At 55.4% G+C, this 19,806-nt stretch overlaps 1 protein-coding gene across 8 annotated transcripts in view; it reads left to right on the forward strand.

Annotated features, from left to right (window-relative positions):
• Positions 1-19,806, forward strand: part of ABR (ABR activator of RhoGEF and GTPase) — a 219,670-nt gene that overhangs the window by 107,727 nt on the left and 92,137 nt on the right. For 6 of the 8 annotated variants that reach the window (XM_030800499.1, XM_030800500.1, XM_030800504.1 and 3 more), the window contains exon 3: positions 18,753-18,851. In XM_030800499.1, the coding sequence (XP_030656359.1) occupies positions 18,753-18,851 (99 nt within the window). Of the gene's footprint in view, positions 1-10,903; positions 11,451-18,752; positions 18,852-19,806 lie in introns of those variants that run through there. The other 2 variants (XM_030800503.1, XM_030800506.1) reach the window with 2 other exon arrangements.

Consider the following 19,806-nt stretch of genomic DNA (forward strand, 5'->3'; position numbering starts at 1 on the left):
CATCATTGTTCCTGTGATCCTCTTCTTCCTCCTCCCCCTCATCACAGCTGCTTAGAGAGGCTTGTGCTGAACCTTTCATGTGTGTGGTTTCATTTAAGACCCTCAACAACTCTATGAAGTAGGTGCTATAACCATCTCCACATTACAGGTGCGAAAACTGAGGCTCAGAGAGGGGACATAATTTGCCTAAGATTAGCTGGGCATGGTGGTTCACTCCCATAATCCTGTCTACAAGGGAAACTGAGGCAGGAAGATCGCTTGAGCCCAGGAGTTGGAGGCTGAAACGTGCTAGGATCACGCCTGTGAATAGCCATTGTACCCCTGCCTGGGTGACAGAGCAAGACTCCATCTCTTAATAATAACTATTAATATTATTATTGTTTGTCCAAGACCATGCAGCCAGCAGGGCCAGAGCATTATTGAAACTTGGGTTTCTGTGATGCCAGAGTCTGCACGGCGCTGCCAGGTCCTGCTCACACGCCCTCCCTTGTGAAGCTTTCATGCCCACCCTGCCGCTGATCCCATTGCACTGTGGAAGGTGTGCACGGTCACTTGTGGGGTGCATCTGCCCTGTGAGATCAGGACCTTAATCCCTGATCATCTTTGTGGACCCCAATGGAAGCCTCTCGGCAGCTAGGGGTTCTCAACTGGTATTCGTGGAATGGAACCAAGTAGTTCTGGGATGTTCAGTCAGGAGGAAGGCAGGAGCAAAGGAAGGCTCAGGCAATAATGCTGGGAAGAAGTCAGGCTCAGGCAATAATGCTGGGAAGAACTCAGGCTCAGGCAATAATGCTGGGAAGAACTCAGGCTCAGGGTTAACGCTGGGAAGAACTCAGGCTCAGGGTTAACACTGGGAAGAACTCAGACTCAGGCAATAATGCTGGGAAGAACTCAGGCTCAGGGTTAACGCTGGGAAGAACTCAGGCTCAGGGTTAACACTGGGAAGAACTCAGGCTCAGGGATAACGCTGGGAAGAACTCAGGCTCAGAGATAATGCTGGGAAGAACTCAGGCTCAGGGATAACACTGGGAAGAACTCAGGCTCAGGGTTAATGCTGGGAAGAACTCAGGCTCAGGGATAATGCTGGGAAGAACTCAGGCTCAGGGTTAATGCTGGGAAGAACTCAGGCTCAGGGATAATACTGGGAAGAACTCAGGCTCAGGGATAAACTGGGAAGAACTCAGGCTCAGAGATAATGCTGGGAAGAACTCAGGCTCAGGGATAACACTGGGAAGAACTCAGGCTCAGGGTTAATGCTGGGAAGAACTGAGGCTCAGGGTTAATGCTGGGAAGAACTCAGGCTCAGGGATAAACTGGGAAGAACTCAGGCTCAGAGATAATGCTGGGAAGAACTCAGGCTCAGGGATAACACTGGGAAGAACTCAGGCTCAGGGTTAATGCTGGGAAGAACTGAGGCTCAGGGTTAATGCTGGGAAGAACTCAGGCTCAGGGATAATGCTGGGAAGAACTCAGGCTCAGGGATAACACTGGGAAGAACTCAGGCTCAGGGATAACGCTGGGAAGAACTCAGGCTCAGGGTTAATGCTGGGAAGAACTCAGGCTCAGGGATAACACTGGGAAGAACTCAGGCTCAGGGTTAATGCTGGGAAGAACTCAGGCTCAGGGTTAATGCTGGGAAGAACTCAGGCTCAGGGATAACGCTGGGAAGAACTCAGGCTCAGCGATAACACTGGGAAGAACTCAGGCTCAGGGATAACACTGGGAAGAACTCAGGCTCAGGGTTAATGCTGGGAAGAACTCAGGCTCAGGGATAATGCTGGGAAGAACTCAGGCTCAGGGATAATGCTGGGAAGAACTCAGGCTCAGGCAATAATACTGGGAAGAACTCAGGCTCAGGGATAACGCTGGGAAGAACTCAGGCTCAGGCAATAATGCTGGGAAGAACTCAGGCTCAGGGTTAATGCTGGGAAGAACTCAGGCTCAGGGATAATGCTGGGAAGAACTCAGGCTCAGGGATAATGCTGGGAAGAACTCAGGCTCAGGCAATAATACTGGGAAGAACTCAGGCTCAGGGATAACGCTGGGAAGAACTCAGGCTCAGGCAATAATGCTGGGAAGAACTCAGGCTCAGGGATAATACTGGGAAGAACTCAGGCTCAGGCAATAATACTGGGAAGAACTCAGGCTCAGGGATAACGCTGGGAAGAACTCAGGCTCAGGCAATAATGCTGGGAAGAACTCAGGCTCAGGGATAATACTGGGAAGAACTCAGGCTCAGGCAATAATGCTGGGAAGAACTCGGGCTCAGGCAATAATGCTGGGAAGAACTCAGGCTCAGGAATAACCCTGGAAAGAACTCAGGGCTGGGAGGAACTCAGACTGAGGGCTGGGAGGAACTCAGGCTCAGGGCTGGGAGGAACTCAGGCTCAGGGTTAACACTGGGAAGAACTGCAGCCTCCTCTTCCCTTTCTTGGTCTCTTCTGAAGGCTTGGGGCTTGGGATTCGAGGTTGCTGGTAGGTGAGTGAAGAGGCAGCATGGGAGCCAGGAACTCCTGAGATGGTGCCCACTCCACTCCCTCCTGACTGCTCCCGACCTGGGTTGTGTGGGTCAGGGACGCCCAAGGTGGAGTCAGGGACTCCTCGAGTTTCAACCTCCACCCCCAGCAGCCGGCCCCTGCATTTCTCCCCTTCCTGGATCTTGGGTCCCTGCTGCAAAGAGAAGGACACGAGCTGGACCCTCCCATGTGCCAGGTGCTGTGCTAGGAGCCCAGGGGCTTCCCTGCCAGCCAAGTCCTCCAGCCATGGGGCTGCCCCCGTTTAGTAGATGAAGACAATGAGGCTCAGGGTGGTTCCTGGGCTTGTCCCAGTTGGGAAGGAGGTAAGTTGGAAGTAGGTAGACTAGTACCTTGGTTGTGACCCTGGGTCCCGTCATCGCTGGCTCTCCTGTCCTCTCTGGCCCTCCTACATTCACACCTGGCTGGGATCTTGCTCACCTCTCCACACTGTTAATCTTCTCTGATGAATCACACTTGGCTGGCCCGGCTTATCCCACAGCTCTCACCCCTCGTCTGGGATCTCCGTCTCCCAGCTAGCTAGCAGCCCTAGAGGTGGTGCCATAATTACCCCCATTCTATAGATGAGGAAACGGAGGCACAGGGAGCCTAGATGACGTGCCCAGGTCATACAGTTGGCAAGAGGCAGAGCTGGGGCTCACATCCAGAGTGAAGGAGAGTTTTCTTTCTGTTTTAGTTTATTTGTTTCACTGTATAAACAGTGTCGTGTACTGGCTTCTCAACATCAGCTTTATTTTATTTTCTTTATTTTATGTAATTTATTTATTTATTTGAGACGGAGTCTCCCTCTGTCACCCAGGCTGGAGTGCAGTGGCACAATCTCGGCTCACTGCAGCCTCTGCCTCCCGGGTTCAAGTGATTCTCCTGCCTCAGCCTCCCAAGTAGCTAAGATTACAGGCACACACCACCACACCCGGCTAATTTTTGTATTTTTAGTAGAGATGGGGTTTCACCATGTTGGCCAGGCTGGCCTTGAACTCCCAACCTCAGGTGATCTGCCCGCCTCGGCCTCCCAAAGTGCTGGGATTACATGTGTGAGCCACCTCACCCGGCCTATGTATTTTATTTTTTTGAGACAGAGTCTCCCTCTGTCACCCAGGCTGGAGTGCAATGGCACGATCTTGGCTAACTGCAGCTTCCCCTTCCTGGGTTCTAGTGATTCTCCTGCCTCAGCCTCCCAAGTAGCTGGGATTACAGACACCCGCCACCATGCTTGGCTAATTTTTTGTATTTTTAGTAGAGACGGGATTTCACCATATTGGCGAGGCTGGTCTCGATCTCCTGACCTCAGGTGATCTGCCCACCGCGGCCTCCCGAGTGCTGGGATTACAGGCGTGAGCCACTGCATCTGGCCAAATTAGCTTTATGTAGTTGAACTATGTATATGATTTTGGAGTGACTTGTGCTAGAACAGAGAAAGAGGAGGCAGAGGGAGGAGCAAGGGGATCTGGAAGGTGACGAATCTGGTTCCATCTGTGGCTGTAGTTAGTGGCTGCACCTGCCCTGGCACTTGCCCTTTGGTGTCAGTTCCCATTGGCCGAAGAGCTACTGGGCTTCCTACAATCTGGAGGTGGGGCTTGAGTTTCTGCCAGGAAAGCTGGGAGAGCCAGGGAGAAGCCGAGAGGCGGGAGAAAGTCTTCAAGCCGCGGACCTGCCTCTGTTAAAGGCCTGGAAGTGAGAACGTGCCAGGCCCTTTGAGAGGTTACTGTCAACAGTGAGATGGGTGAGTCATCAGCTGGGGCCCCACGGCCCTTGTTTGGGCTGGCTTGGTGGCTTCCTGCTGGGCACAGACTGAGCAGTGTTTTAGAAAGAGTCATCTGATGTCAGCGGGAGGGATGCAGGATGAATGTCCTGTCACACCTGGCCTGAAATCCTTCAGCACCTTCCCTTCGCCTATAGGGCCCCCCTTCGCTTCACCTATAGAACCCACCTTCCCTTTGCACAGCTGTCAAGGCCTTGTCTGACCTGACCCCTGGACCCCCTGCCTACCCCTGTGGCCTCAGGACCAACTCCCTGCTAGAATGTGAACTCTCATGAGACAGAGATTTTGTCGGTTTTGTAACAAAACTTTTGCTCATTGCGGTCTCTGGTGCCTAGAACTATGCCTGGCACACAGCAGGTGCTCAGTAAATATTAGCTGAATGAACGCATGAACCAGCCAGACTAAACTCATGTCATTGTGCCTCACACAGTCTCTCTCCTGTCTGTTCCCCAGTCCCACCGGCATCTCTAACCACTGCTTTTTTTTTTTTTTTTTTTTTTTGAGACGGAGTCTCTCTCTGTCACCCAGGCTAGAGTGCAGTGGTGTGATCTCGGCTCACTGCAACCTCTGCCTCCTGGGTTCAAGCGATTCTCCTGCCTCAGCCTCCCTAGTAGCTGGGACTACAGGCACTCACCACCATGCCTAGCTAATTTTTGTATTTTTAGTAGAGACGGAGTTTCACCGTGTTAGCCAGGATGGTCTCGAACTCCTGACCTCGGGTGATCCACCTGCCTCGGCTTCCCAAAGTGCTGGGATGACAGGCCTGAGCCAGTGCACCCAGCCATAATTTTTTTTTTTTTTTTTTGAGACAGGGTCTTGCTCTGTCGCCCAGACTAGAGTGCAGTGGTGCGATCTCAGCTCATTACAACCACTGCCTCCCAGGTTCAAGGAATTCTTGTGCCTCAACCTCCAGAGTAGCTGGGGTTACAGGCCTGTGCCACCACTCCTGGTTAATTTTTGTATTTTTAGTAGAGACAGGGTTTTACCACGTAGACCAGTCTGGTCACGAACTCCTGAACTCAAGTGATCCACCTGCCTTGGCCTCCCAAAGTGCGGGATTAAAGGCGTGAACCACTGCGCACGGTCTAATTTTTTTTTTTTTTTTTTTTTGAGACACGGTCTTTCTCTGTTGCCCAGTCTGGAACACAGTAGCACAAACACAGTTCATTGCAGCCTCAACATCCTGGCCCAAGCAATCCTCCTGCCTCAGCCTCCCAAGAAGCCGGGCCCACAAGAGCATGCCACCACACTCAGCTAATTGTTTTTTAAAATTTTTGTAGAGATGAGGTCTTGCCATGTTGCCCAGCTGGTCTCAAACTCCTGGGCTTGAGTGATCCTCCTGCCTTGGCCTCCCGAAGTGTTGGGATTTCAGGCGTGAGCCACTGCACCCGGCCTATATGTATGGTTTATTCGTGGACAGAAATAAGGAAAAATGTATAACTAACTCTTAGAGGCTCCCTCTGTCAGAGGGAACCAGAGGGTACTTTCTCTTTCTATATTATGTGTGTCTACAGAGTTAGAATTGTTAGTGATGTAACAGGAAAATAAAGAAGTTAAAAAAGAAGTGCCACGATTGGGAATGTATAGTGGGCTCTGAGGGCACCAGCAGGCACATCTGATGCAGCCAACGGGGAGTCACGGGAGGCTCCCTGGAGGAGGTGATGTTTAAAGTCGAATCTAAAAATGGGCAGCGGGCCAGGTGCCATGGCTCACACCTGTAATCCCAGCACTTTGGGAGGCCGAGGCAGGTGGATCACCTGAGGTCAGGGCTTCGAGACCAGCCTGGCCAACATGATGAAACCCCATCTCTACTAAAAATACAAAAATTAGCCGGGCGTGGTGGCGGGTGCCTGTAATCCCAGCTACTTGGGAAGCTGAGGCAAAAGAAGGGGTTGAACCGAGGAGGCAGAGGTTGCAATGTGCTGAGATGATGCCATCGCACTCCAGCCTGGGTGACAGAGTGAGACTCTGTCTCAAAAAAAAAAAAAAAAAAAATCGCAATAGGTGTTTCCATGTTATCCCTTCCAGAAAAGTGGCACCTCAGCTGAATGGCACCTCAGCTGCAGAGTTCTGACACTGCTCTCCTCCCCAGTACGGCCCTGCCCCTGCCTTGACACTGCCTTGGGAGTCAGTCACCAGGTCAGTCTGTTCCCAAGACTGTCAGCTCCGCGAGAGTAGGCACGGGGTCCCCTGTCTGTGGCTGCATTCCAAATGCTAGCACAGTGCCTGGTGCACAGCAGGCAGTTAACAAATGCTTGCTGATTGGGTCAGGCGATTAACAAACGCTTGCTGATTGGGTCAGGCGGTTAACAAACGCTTGCTGATTGGGTCAGGCGGTTAACAAACGCTTGCTGATTGGGTCAGGCGGTTAACAAACGCTTGCTGATTGGGTCAGGCGGTTAACAAACGCTTGCTGATTGGGTCAGGCGATTAACAAACGCTTGCTGATTGGGTCACGCGGTTAACAAACGCTTGCTGATTGGGTCACGCGGTTAACAAACGCTTGCTGATTGGGTCAGGCGGTTAACAAACGCTTGCTGATTGGGTCAGGCGGTTAACAAACGCTTGCTGATTGGGTCAGGCGGTTAACAAACGCTTGCTGATTGGGTCAGGCGATTAACAAACGCTTGCTGATTGGGTCAGGCGGTTAACAAATGCTTGCTGATTGGGTCAGGCGTTAACAAATCCTTGTTGATTGGGCCAGGCGTTAACAAATCCTTGTTGATTGGGCCAGGGAAGGAGGGAATGGAGGGTGGGTGTGGGGGACGACTGTCTTTGGGGAGTCAACCATTGGAGACCGAGATTTAGACTTGATGGTGTCAGAAACCTCAGTGGCTGCGAAAGATTTCAAACATTAGCTGGCTGTGGTGTGTGCTTGCGGTCCCAGCTGCTCAGGAGGCTCAGGTGGGAGGATCACATGAGCCTAGGAGGTCAAGGCTGCAGTGAGCCATGTTTGTGTCACTGCACTCCAGCCTGGGTGACAGAACAAGACCCTGTCTCAAAAAAAAAAAAAAAGTCTCAGTGGGTGCCCCATTCATTGCCCTTGCGGGAGTTTATGCCCCTCACCCTCTACAGTGCTGTTCAGGCCACTTCTCCAAGTTCATCTTCTGTCCTCTAGCAAGCAGTGCTTCTTAACCTACCTTCCTTCCTCCTTTCCTTCCTCCCTTCCTCCCTCTCTTCCTCCCTTTCTCCCTCCCTTCCTCCCTCCCTCAAGACAGAGTCTGGCTCTGTTGCCCAGGCTGAAGTGCAGCGGTGCGATCATAGCTCATTGCAGCCTCCAACTCTTGAGCTCAAACGATCCTCCCGCCTCAGCCTCCTGAGTACCTGAGATTTCAGGTGCATCACTGCACCCGGGTTGCTGAAGCTGCCTAACCCTTTCCTTTCGGGCCTTCTCTTCTTTGCCTGGAAACCCTTCCCTATTTCCAGATGCTGCTCAGAAGCCACTGTCCTGTGAAGCTTTCACTCTCAGGCAGCGTTAGTGCCACTGTCCTCCGTCCCCAGGGTGGCTGGTAAACGAGAACACTGCCTCGTGTGTTCACACGTCCTCACCCCAGACGGATGGAGAGCCTGCGAGCGGCAAGGGCCGGGTCTCCCAGCCTTGTATGTGTGTCATGCCAGGCCTTTTCTGGGTATGAATGAATGAACAGACGGATGGACAGACAAGATCGGAGCCAAAGTGGGGAAGTACGTGTGGTCGTGTGGGTGTAAGAGGCTCTAAAGCTTGGTGGGGTGGTGGCTTTGGAAAAGGAAAAGAAGGAAGAACCGAAGGACTTGGTAAAAGGGATGTGGGGGTTGAGGGAAGGAAGACTCGCAAGATGGCGGCCGCACTAACAGAAGTGGAAACCCGGAAGGGGAAGCTGTTTCAGGAGGAGGAAGGGTCGTTTGGTCCGGACATGTGGAGTGGAAGGGCTGTTGCTGGGGCTTCCAAGTGAGGAGACCCAGTGGCCGGGGCAGGTGCTAGACCTAGAGCCCAGCAAGACACCGGGGCTGGAGCTGGCAGCGGGCCGCCATTGGCCTGGAAGGGAGAAGGGATGCTTCTCTGGGGGAAGGGAGCAGAGGGCTGAGGCTGGGCCCAAGCAAGTGACTCCACATTTACAGGAGGCGGGAGAATGAAGGGCCAGCCTACACCAGAGAGTGGTCGGGGCAGCGCCTGCATCAACAGGGCAGCTGAGGGCTCGGAGAAACTCTAGACTGCAGAGGTCAAAGAGTCGGAGAGGGAGGCCTCTGGCTTACGGAATAAACCGTTTTGGGGGCCTCTGAAGCAGGCTGCTTCTAGGGAGAACATTAGGAGCCAGGCCGAGGCAGACGGAGTATGGAGCTCAGGTCCAGGGCTGGCTCAGGGCATTTGTAAGGGAAGGGGAGGGAAGCTGTGGGGACCGGTGAGTCACTTCCCCTCCAGGGGGGCACAGAAGGCCTGTGAGTGGAGCCTGTGTCTGATGGAGGGGCACTCTCGTTACTCACTGGAATTTCCAGCTGCCGAGGACAGGGTGGAGTAGAGAGGCCCTGGATACTCAGGGAGCCACTTGTGTGGGGTTCAGGGATTTCGGGAAGAAGTGGGCGTCAGTCTCACCATGCCGCATAGAGGCGTGGAGAACGGGGACGAGGATATCCTGGCAGACTTCCAAGGGCACCTCATGTCCTCTTGAGTGGAGGAACGAACACAGCAGGGGCCTGTGGGGTTTTAGGCCCTTCTTCGTGTCACCTGCAGGTCTGACTTGTGTGGGCAGCCCTTGCCATGCACTTGGAGCCCGCCGGGCAGGAGACAGAAGAACCTGTGGCACCAGGCCCTGAGCTGGCATACTTGTGCCCTGGGGAATGCCAGGCCTGGTCGTTCCCAAGCCCTGGCCACAGGCTCACCCGCCCACACGAAATGAGGAATTGTGGCTGAAAGGCCCTTCAGATGCGTCCTGGCTATTTATACCCCCCCCGCCCCCCCGCAGGCAGGGACAGGGGAAAACCAGGGGCTGGAAGGAGATGGGTGGGGTGGGGTGGGGTGGGGGTGTGCCTCTGCTGAACCCTGGTGGCACAGTTCCCTGACCAAAGGCTGTTAGCCCTGGGGCCCCCCAAGGGCTCACCCCCCAATCCCTTGCTCCATATTTCAGCTCTGGAAACAGGATGGAGCCTCTCTCCAGAGAGGGCAGCTTCTCTGCTGCTAATGGAATTGCATGAGCCCCACCTAGAACCCAGAGCTTCTGAAGAATTCTGGGGGGAGTGGAGGGCTGTGGGCCGAACTTGGGCTACAGGTGTGGTTCACACCTGTTGTTTTAAAATGTTAATTATTTGCCATCGTTTTAAAATCAGGAGCGTTCCTGTTAATAAGCCAGATTTTAGCTTATGTTGAACAGAGATCAGGCAGCCCGTGAGCCTGCGTTTCCTCCAGCAGCCATCAGCTGGAGTGAGTGGTGGTTTCACCCAGCCCTACCTGGTCACTGGCTGGCCTCACCCGCACCCTCATGGGTGCCGTTTGCAACCTTTGCTCCATTGTTGGGTTGTAAAAGAGCTTTTCAGGGCCTCCCCTGGACTCCTCCTCCCATGGAAGGAGGTGTATGAGCATCCAGGAACTAGGGCCAGGGGGACCAGAATGTGGCCTCACTCCCTGCACAGTTGGGGGTTCTGCAACCATTGGAGAAGCCAGGGGAAGCTGGCTGGGAGTGGGCAGGGCCGGCGATGGTGCCTGTCCTGGGTTCTGGGTGCCTGTCCTGGGTTGTGTGTGCACTCCCCTTGCAGGCTGGCTCCCTGCGGTGGGGTGGCTTGGAGGGGGGGGCTGCTCGGAGGAGGTGGGGGTGCTGGTCTCATCAGTGCCTGTGAGTCGGGGGGGGTGCTGCTCAGAAGAGGTGGGGATCCTGGTCTCTGCAGCGCCTGTGAGTGGGGGCTGCTCAGAGGAGGTGGGGGGTCCTGGTCTCAGCAGCGTCTATGAGTAGGGGGGCTGGCCTGTGAGTTGGGGGCTGCTCAGAGGAGGTGATGCTGGTGTTAGTAGCGTCAGTGAGTTGGGGGGCTGGTCTTTGAGTGGGGGGCTGCTTAGAGGAGGTGGGGGTGCTGGTGTCAGTAGCGTCCGTGAGTGGGGGGGCTGCTCAGAGGAGGTGGGGGTGCTGGTGTCAGTAGTGTCCGTGAGTGGGGGGGCTGGTCTTTGAGTTGGGGGGCTGCTGGGAGGAGGTGGGGGTGCTGGTCTCAGCACCTGTGAGTTGGGGGGCTCTGCTCGGAGGAGGGGTGCTGCTCTGAGGAGGGGGATCCTGGTCCCTGTGACTGGGGAGCCCACCGCTCGTGGGCAGGACCGTGGTGGCACCGCGCTCCTGCTGGGGGGGCAGGTCAGGCCTGTCTGTTGCAAAGCCTGACTCCTCCAGCGGCGGCCGGGACGCGGCTGTGGCTTCTGGGCGGGCCGGGGCCTCCCCTCCGGAAGGGGGCTCCGGCGCATCGGGACTCTGGGGTGGCTCTGGGGGTCGCCCCTGCACGCCGGGCTCCTGGCTCGGACGCGCGCGGGGAATGAAGCTGCGTCTGGGAAGCGGCCTCCCCCCTCCACCCCACCCCACCCCACCCCGGCCCGGCCCGGCCGCGGCCTCCTCGCTCCTCCTCTGCCGCAGAAGCCTCCGCCAGCCGCGGCCCCGCAACCCCAGAGGACGGGCGGCTCCACCTCGCGACGCGCGTTTCCTGTGTGTTCGGAGCGAGCGCGAGCCCTGGAGCCTGGGAAGGGCGGGCCCTGCGGGGCCAGGAGCGGGGCCGGGCGGGACACGGAGGAGGGCGCTGGGCCCCGCTGTGCCGCAGGTTCGCCTCCGCCACGGGCCGGGCACGGCGTCAGGCGCTGCCCGGGCCTTGCTCCCCCTTTCGCCGGGCGAGGACGCGCGAGGCGGCGGCGGCGGAGCGGGGCGGACTAGGTCCGGGATGCAGTCCCGGGTCGGGAGCCCCAGGCCGGGCGCGCGGGTGTAGACCTGCCCCCCCTCCCGCCCGCCTCCTCCCTCCTCCCTCCTCCCGCCGCCGCTGCGTGGACCCCGCTTCCTGTCTGCCCTCCGCGGGCTCCGGCTGCCATGGAGGAGGAAGAGGAGGCGATAGGCTTGCTGGACAAGGTTCTGGAGGACGAAGATGTGTTTCTCCTGGAGGAGTGCGAGCTGGGAACCCCGACCAGCCCCGGCTCAGGGTCCCCCTTCCTGGTGGCTGTGAAGGTGGGAGCGTGACACACCCTGGGCGCTGGGGGGGGCCGGGCCGGCGCTGCCGAAGGTGCGCGGGAGAAATGGCTGATGGGGGCGCAGAGCGCGCGGCCGGGTGGAAGCCCTCGGCGGAGTCCGCGAGGGTCCCGGCCCCGGCAGCTGTTCCCGGGGGAGAGGGGCGGGCCTGCCTCCCCGGACCGGTGTCCTCGGGGGAGTGGCTGCCGCCCCCTCCAGGCCAGCCCAGCTCAGGGCTCCGGCGGCTGTGCCAGGAGTCACCTGGCGGGTCTGTCAGCCCGAGCCTCGCCGCCTCCCTGGAGCCGGTGGGCAGGAATCCCCTGTTTCCACGGCAACCGCAAGAGAGGGGCCACCCTCTTCCCAGCCAGGAGACAGGGACTTGGTGTCTCTGAGCTGAGGCAAGAGGGTGTTTGCAAAGGGCAAGAGCCAGAGGTCACTGAGCTTCCTTGAAGGAAAAGCACTGGGTCAGCTGAAGCGGGGGAGGGAACAGCTGGCTTGGAGGCTCCAGCCAGGTGGGCAGGTGCCCTTCCCGAGGTGGGATAAGCAGGGAGCATCTGCTGGGCCCTGGCCCACCCGCTCTGGGGCTGAGGGTGTTCTCTGCAGCAATGCCCCGTCCTGTAGGAGAGGTTGCCTCCCGGTAGAACTGGAGGGCAGTGGTGGCCGGAATCCCCTTGAGGAGCAGGGCGGCCCCGGAACCACGCCGGCTCTGTGAGTCTGGCCTGGCACACCACAGCGGTCTTCCTTTTTCTCTCCTGGACACACCTCTCAGAGCTTCAGCCTCAGCCTTTTGCTCAACTGCTCTCTTGTTCTGTGTCGAGAAGGGAGGCCCAATGAGGACGCATTTCAGGGAGTTTGCAGACTGCTAAGCGAGGCTGCCTAACCGAGTGCCCATCTGCGGGGCCTAGAAGGCATGTGCAGCGAGCATTGCTGGGGGCGGGAGGCTGTCCCTGAACCTCTCTGGGCCTCCCTGTCCCTCATAGAAGATGGGGATCACAGCCCTGCCCCACCCACTCTACAGTGTGGCTCTGAGGTGGAGCCAGTGGAGGTAAAAATAGATGCAGAACCACGGTAGATGGCTGATGTGTGGAGTATGGGTGGAGCGGTGGCTGCAGGCCTGGGTGGGGAGTGGAGCTGTAGGGAGGCTGGCAGTGGCTGGCACCCCACCCCGTGTTCTCTGATCTGGTGCTGGCGTAGGGCCGTGGGGGTAAGTCACGTCTCCTGGTGGGCTCAGGGAGGCCTCTGCACTTAGGGTCTGACCAGCCTCCCCACTAGGAACAGGGTGGGCAGGTCTGCTCGTGAGCCAGGAGTCCAGCTGGGAGTAGCAATGCTGGGACGGGAGGTGTGTGGCCCTCATGGGCCTTCTCTGGGAAGCCCCCAGCACAGATGTGGGCCCACTCAGAGGCCGCCTCCTGGACCTCCCCTTCTGCTGGACCCTGGCGTATGCCTCAGCTAAGCCCCTGTTTCATTCTGCTCAGAACTCTAGATGTTTGCCTCGGCAATTACATCCCATTCTCCTTGAGGACGAGGACCATGTCATATTCATTGCTGAACACTACACAGTGCCTGGTGTGGGGCTGGTGCTAGTGAGAATCTGCACCATGTGTGAGGCCCGCTGGGGCCCACGAAGGGTGCACCAGGTTCCCAGCCTCGCTCCATCTCAGAGGTGTCCTACTGCGTATGGCGGTGGCCCACGGATGCCGAGAGAGCCTGAGCACGTGTCACACCTAAAAACGCTGCTTCTCCTGGGTCTCCATGAGCACCTGGATGGGGTCTTCCCCTCTACTTTGCTGCCAGCATGGGGGAAGGGGACCTTTCTTGAATGCTGGGGGAGTTCCAGGCTCCCTGCCTCATCCCGAACACCTAGAATTCCTCCCTCCTCTACGGGCATTGGCCTCAGAGGGAGAAGACAAGCAGGTGGCCACAGAGCGGTGGGAAGAAAGCTCACGGATTCATTCAACAAACACTCTCAGGTTGGGTGCTCTTCAGAGCACCGTGCCTGGCACTGTAGAGACGATGAGAGGAACAAGGCATGATTCTCCCTCACAAGGCGCTCAGAGCAAGGGGCAGGTACAGGGAGTAGGAATAGAGTACTGAAGTAGTCGGGGTGGGCCAGGTGCGGTGGCTCACGCCTGTAATCCCAGCACTTTGGGAGGATGAGGTGGGCGGATCACCTGAGGTCAGGAGTTTGCGACCAGCCTGACCAATATAGTGAAACCACATCTCTACTAAAAATACAAAAATTAGCTGGGCGTGGTGGTGGGTGTCTGTAATCCCAGCTACTCGGGAGGCTGAGGCCGGAGAATCGCTTGAAACCGGGAGGCAGAGGTTGCAGTGAGCCGAGATCGCGCCACTGCACTCCAGCCTGGGTGACAGAGTGAGACTCAGTCTCAAAAGAAAAAAAAAAAAAAAAAAAAGGCTGTGAGAAGAGTACTGATAAAAGGGTACCAAATTCAGGGCAGAAGGGACCACTTCTAGTGGCGTTGGGGATGGCCTGGATGTGTCCACGTGTGTGTGCGCACAGGACAAGGGTCATTTCTGGATGACACAGTCCTGTCCTGGGCTGCAGATGTTCTTGGCACACCCCTCCCTGGCAGCTGGTAGGAATCCAAGGCAATTCTCTTTGCTATTACTTTACTTTAGGGGTACTTACCTTAAGCAGCAGTTGCGTCCTGAGCATGTGCCCAAGTGCCAGGCCCATAGATCAATCCTGTTTGCAGTGTAATTTCCAAGACGCTTCGTCTTCCTGGGGGGCAGAGGTAAAGCTGGCCGCAGTTTTCTCCAAAGCTATAGCTGGAGTTTGCTGCATATGTCAGCCCAGACTTACCTTTGAAGAGTTATTGATCTGTAAAACTGGTAATGCAAATACTGATAGCATCACGTTGCATCTGTAAAATGGCGTATACTTGCCAAAAATGTTTCATGCCATTCTATTTAAAGATAGGTAGGGTTGTGACGGGGGCGTTGTAGAAGGTGCTATTTTAAGGAACTTATTTGTCAGGAATAAAAACTCTTTTGTAATACAGATTAACCCTTTAGGTATTATTCTGTGCCATTTTTTTTTTCTTTTGAGACAGAGTCTCACTCTGTCACCCAGGCTGGAGTGCAGTGGGACAATCATGGCTCTCTGCGGCCTCCACCTCCCAGACTCAATCTCAATCGTCCTCCCACCTCAGCCTCCCCCTCACTATAGGCACTTGCTACCACGTTGGGCTAATTTTTATATTTTTGTAGAGACGGTTTCATCATGTTTTGCCCACGCTAGTCTCTAACTCCTGGGCTTAAGTGATCTGCCCATCTTGGCCTCCCAAAGTGCTGGGATTACAGGCGTGAGCCACTGAGCCCAGCCCAATTCTGTGCCACTTTTTAATGGATCATCTGAAACGTCTCTATTTCTGTTTCACCTGCCCAGGTCTCTTGTGCTTCCACATCATGCCTGTATCCCCCATTTGGATGTTTTTCTAAGTGCGGGCCCCACATGTGGTGATTTGAGAAATGATCGGTGGCACCTCGATCTATATTTTGCATTTTAATGGTTAAGTATATATTTTAATATACATTAGAAAAAATACGACCTGTACATTTTTCTTACGATTTCAAATATGTGTAGGATAAGACTGCTTTTTACAAGTCAGCTCTTGGGCACAGTGGCTCATGCCTGTAATCCCAGCACTTTGGGAGACTGGGCGCGGTGGATCACGAGGTCAGGAGTTCAAGACCAGCCTGGCCAACGTGGTGAAACCTTGTCTCTACTGAAAACACAAAAATTATCTGGGCATGGTGGCATGCACCTGTAATCCCAACTACTCAGGAGGCTGAAGCAGGAGAATCGCTTGAACCCGGGAGGTGGAGGTTGCAGTGAGCCGAGATCACGCCACTGCACTCCAGCCTGGGTGACACAGTGAGACTCTGTCTCAAAAAAAAAAGAAAGTTATTGTAAAGAACAATATTGAGTAAAGAATAGTGCAGGTGGTGGTATGTGAGTATGGCAAAATTTTAAGGGTGGGATATGAACAACCGAAGTTTCAAAACACTGCCTGTGCCCCATGGTGCCTCCCTAAGACTTTAGACAGCAACAGGGAGCCCAGAATACGGGGATCCACCCTTTGGGAGAGAGGGGCTGCTGGAATTTGGTCTTTGTCCCCCAGCAGTTGACCCTGTCTTCTCTGTTCTAAATTCTGCCAAGGAAGCAGCTGAAAGAGACTTCCTCAGCGCCTAGCACTGGGAGAGGAGAGGGTCTCTCGATGTCTCTACACTGCCTCAGCTGTCCTGAGACTGAGATGGGCCAGTCGTCCTGAGGTTGATGCTTGGTGTGGGTCTAAGCCCCAGGCACGGCCACCCCCAACCCCCAGGCCCGGTGGCATCTACTCAGCAGATCCTGCTGGGTACTGCCGGCAGCCAACTGTGGCCCGTGAACTGACTTCTACCATCTGTGAGCCTCAGACCCTTGCTGCATGCCCTATAGCCTTGAGTCGCAGCCAGAGAGCCAGCCCTGCTTGTTGTCTTGGAGGCCAGTGCTCCTGGAGAGATTGTGTCTTTGCTTGGCCTGGAACCAGATGTTTGGAGGCTTTAGCCTCTCAACTCTGTGGAGGACCAGGCCTGAGTTGACCACGCCTTACTCTAGACACCGTCCCTACCAGAGTGACCTGATGTCTTTGGTTTGGCGGCTTCAAGCTGCCACACTGTGAGCCTAGCAGATTGTGCAGGATGCTGAGGATGAACGAACCCGCCGGGGCTGTATTTCATAAGTTCTGGCTAGGAGGAAGTGAGGACAGGCAGCTTCCCGGTGCTGGAGACGGGTAGGCAGCGTGGCAGAGGCTGTGGGACCTGGAACTCTTTAGAGAACTCACTCCAGAGCATTCTGGGCACGTAGGCACCTCTGAAGTGCTCCCTGGGGGAGAGACTATGGCCTTCACCTTCGTATTCCCGGTGCCTGGCTCCCGGTGGGAATGGGTGCGTGAGTGGTGAGCCTGGTGTTTGATGAGACGAGACGCCCCGCAGAGACTGAAGAAACAATGTGAATTTCCTCATGGCTCTAAGCTGGGGATTGTGGAGTCTGAGGAAAGCTGGAGAAGACGGGAGATGGAACAGGCCTTCCTTTGGTGGTGACTGAGCAACGGGTCTGCTGTTAGCCAAGTGCACTGAGGCTAATTTCCCATCCGTGCGCTCTCCAGCGCCTTTGCTCCCATCCCAGCCAAAACTGCAGCGTGAACGGGGCCCAGCGCGGGACTCTTGGGGCTGACTCTTTATTGCCTTTTGAGGGAGGGTCTTTCTGAGTCGTCTTCCCATCAGAACCAGCCTTTCAAGACTGGATTGTGAATGGAAGTCTTGAAGGGAGGATCTTGCAGAAATGGATGATTACAGGGCTCCAGGGTCTACGCTCATGCCAGGGGGGATGGAGCTTGTTTGTGGCTGGGGCTGCAAATCCCGTTCTTCCCCCCATCCTAGTCCAATCAGCTCTACAGTTAAAGCTCACGATGTGGCATTTGCTAAACCCTCAGGCAAATCCGTGGTTGGCCGGGAACAAGAGGGGGCGCTAACCCCCCAGCACAGGGGATGAGTTCCCATTTGTCAAGGCTGGGAAGCAGCAGGAAGACCCCTCAGGGTCTGACCTGGAGGGGCTGGGGCTGGGGGCTGTTCCAGGCTCTGATCTTGTCCCCCAGGGGTACGTGTGCTGGAGGCTGTGCAGGCCTCTGGCAGTCACGACCCTCCATGCCTCAGGAAGATGATAACACCTGCCAGGTTTTGAGACTCCGGTGAGTTGAACCACGAAGAGAGCTAAGCCCAGTTCCTGGTATTTGTGAAGCCGCCAATAAGTAACTATTGCCCTTGCCTAAAGTGTGGGGTCTGTATTGCTTTTCTAATGCTGCTGAAACAAACCGCCACAAACAAGGGCTTAAAACTGCACAAATTTATTCTTTATACAGAAATCTAAAAAGGATCTCGGCCCGGTGCCGTGGCTCACACCTGTAATCCCAGCACTTTGGGAGGCCAAGGTGGGCGGATCACCTGAGGTCAGGAGTTTGAGACCAGCCTGGCCAACATGGCGAAACCCCATCTCTACTAAAAATACAAAAATTAGTGGGTGTGATGGCGGACACCTGTAATCCCAGGTACTCGGGAGGCTGAGGCAGGAGAATCACTCAAACCTGGGAGGCAGAGGTTGCAGTGAGCTGAGATCGTGCCATTGCACTCCAGCCTGGGCGACAGAGCGAGACCTTGTCTCAATAAATAAACACATAAATAAATAGATTAATTAAAATAAAAAGGATCTCCAGGGCTGCATTGCTTCTGGAAGCTCTAGGGCTTGTCCAGCCTGCGGCCATACGGCCCAGGACTGCTTTGAATGTGGCCCGACACAAATTTGTAAACTCTTAAAACATTATATATTTTTCTTTTCGTTCATCAGCTGTCGTTAGCGTTATTGTATTTTATGTGTGGCCCAAGACAGTCGTCTTCTTCCAGTGTGGCCCAGAGGAGCCAAAAGATCAGACGCCCCTGCTGTAGGGGAGTGAGTTTATTTTGTTGCCATTTCCAGCTTCCAAGGGCTCCCTGCATTCCTTAGCTCATGGCCCATCCGCTGTCTTCAAACCTACCAGTGTAGCGTCTTCCAAGCAGTCACTTATCACCACCCTGTCTCCCCAGCCCTCTCATTCCCCTTCTGCGGCCACGATGCCTTGGGGAAACGTGGCATTTTAGGCAGCAGGTAAAGAGCCGAAAGCTAGAGACCTTTGAAGATGAGGAAGCTGGTTCTCCTGCATGTGGGGGAGACTGAGTGATGTCCTGGCTGTGGGAAAGACTGGAAGGATAGGGACGAGCACCTGGGCCACTGCAGGTGGCTCATAAAGGACATGGTGGGCCCCTGTCCAAGTCTAGGGCCGAATTTTGTTTGTTTTTTAAATGTCTTTCTGGCCAGGCGTGGTGGCTCACGCCTGTAATCCCAGCACTTCGGGAGGCTGAGGTGGGTGGATCACCTGGTCAGGAGTTCTATACCAGCCTGGCCAACGTGGCGAAACCCCATCTCTACTAAAAATACAAAAATTATCTGGGCATGGTGGCAGGTGCCTGTAATCCCAGCTACTTGGGAGGCCGAGGCAGGAGAATCACTAGAACCCAGGAGGTGGAGGTTGCAGTGAGCCGAGATTGTGCCACTGCACTCCAGCCTAGGTGACAGAGCGAGACTTCGTCTCAAAAAAAAAAAAAAAAAAAAAAAGGTTGGCGGGGAAGGGCAGGGAAACAGACCATCCACGCAGGGTTTTGGCCTCCTTGCTCATGAGCTGTTGGCTGTGCTTTGCGTTTGTGCAGGTGGAAGCAGGGAAAGGCCTGGAGATGAGGAAGCTGGTTCTCTCGGGGTTCCTGGCCAGCGAAGAGATCTACATTAACCAGCTGGAAGCCCTGTTGCTGGTGAGTACAGTCCCTGCTCTGGGGCCTTCCGGTCCCCCCGCCCGTGTCGGATGATGTCATGCTCTGAAGCTGCTTTTGGAGTTGGAGAGGAAAGGGGACCTGTACCCGCCCCTGCCTGTGGACAGAGTCTGCAGCTGGTCTGTTTCTGTCTGGGCATCAGGCAGCCCAGGTCATTGCCAGAAAGGGCCTGTGCCTCTCAGCTCCAGCTCTCAAAAGGCAGGAGAAGAGGCATACCCGGGTTAGGGATGGCAAACACACCTGTCATCCATGACCCTGGCATAGGGCATCGCTAACCCATCACGGTGCTCTGCCTGCCCGAGCGGGGGCCAAGCGCCTCCTCCACGCTGTGCTCTGGGCAATCTCTCCCAATCAATCCAGTTAAGAAGTCTCTGCCATCTTGGGTCCAAGTCCTTCTACCTTCCTGGGTGAGGGAACCGTTAACGCCATCCTGAGGCCCCGTGTCAGGAAATATGAGGTGGGAGGCTATGTTCTTTTTTTTTTTTTTTTTTTTTTTTAAGACGGAGTTTTGCTCTTGTCACCCAGGCTGGAGTGCAGTGGTGCTATCTCGGCTCACCGCAACCTCTGCCTCCTGGGTTCAAGTGATTCTCCTGCCTCAGCCTCCTGAGTGGCTGGAATTGCAGGTGCATGCCACCACTCCTGGCTAATTTTTGTATTTAGTAGAGACGGGATTTCACCATGTTGGCCAGGCTGGTCTCCAACTCCTGACCTCAGGTGATCTGCCCGCCTCGGCCTCCCAAAGTGCTGGGATTACAGGTGTGAGCCCCTGCGCCCAGCCTGTTTGTGTTCTTTTGAGAAGCAGCATAGCTCTGAGGCATCAGGCCAAGCTCAGCCCTCGGTAACGTGCCTCAGTTTCCCTCCCAGATGGAGGCGTCGTTGTGAGAATCCGATTGGGAGGGGAATATGAAAATGTGTTCGGAAGATAAAAGCGCTACAC

This window comes from Nomascus leucogenys, chromosome 19 (genome assembly GCF_006542625.1).
Source record: "Nomascus leucogenys isolate Asia chromosome 19, Asia_NLE_v1, whole genome shotgun sequence".
Taxonomy (NCBI): Eukaryota; Metazoa; Chordata; class Mammalia; order Primates; family Hylobatidae; genus Nomascus; species Nomascus leucogenys.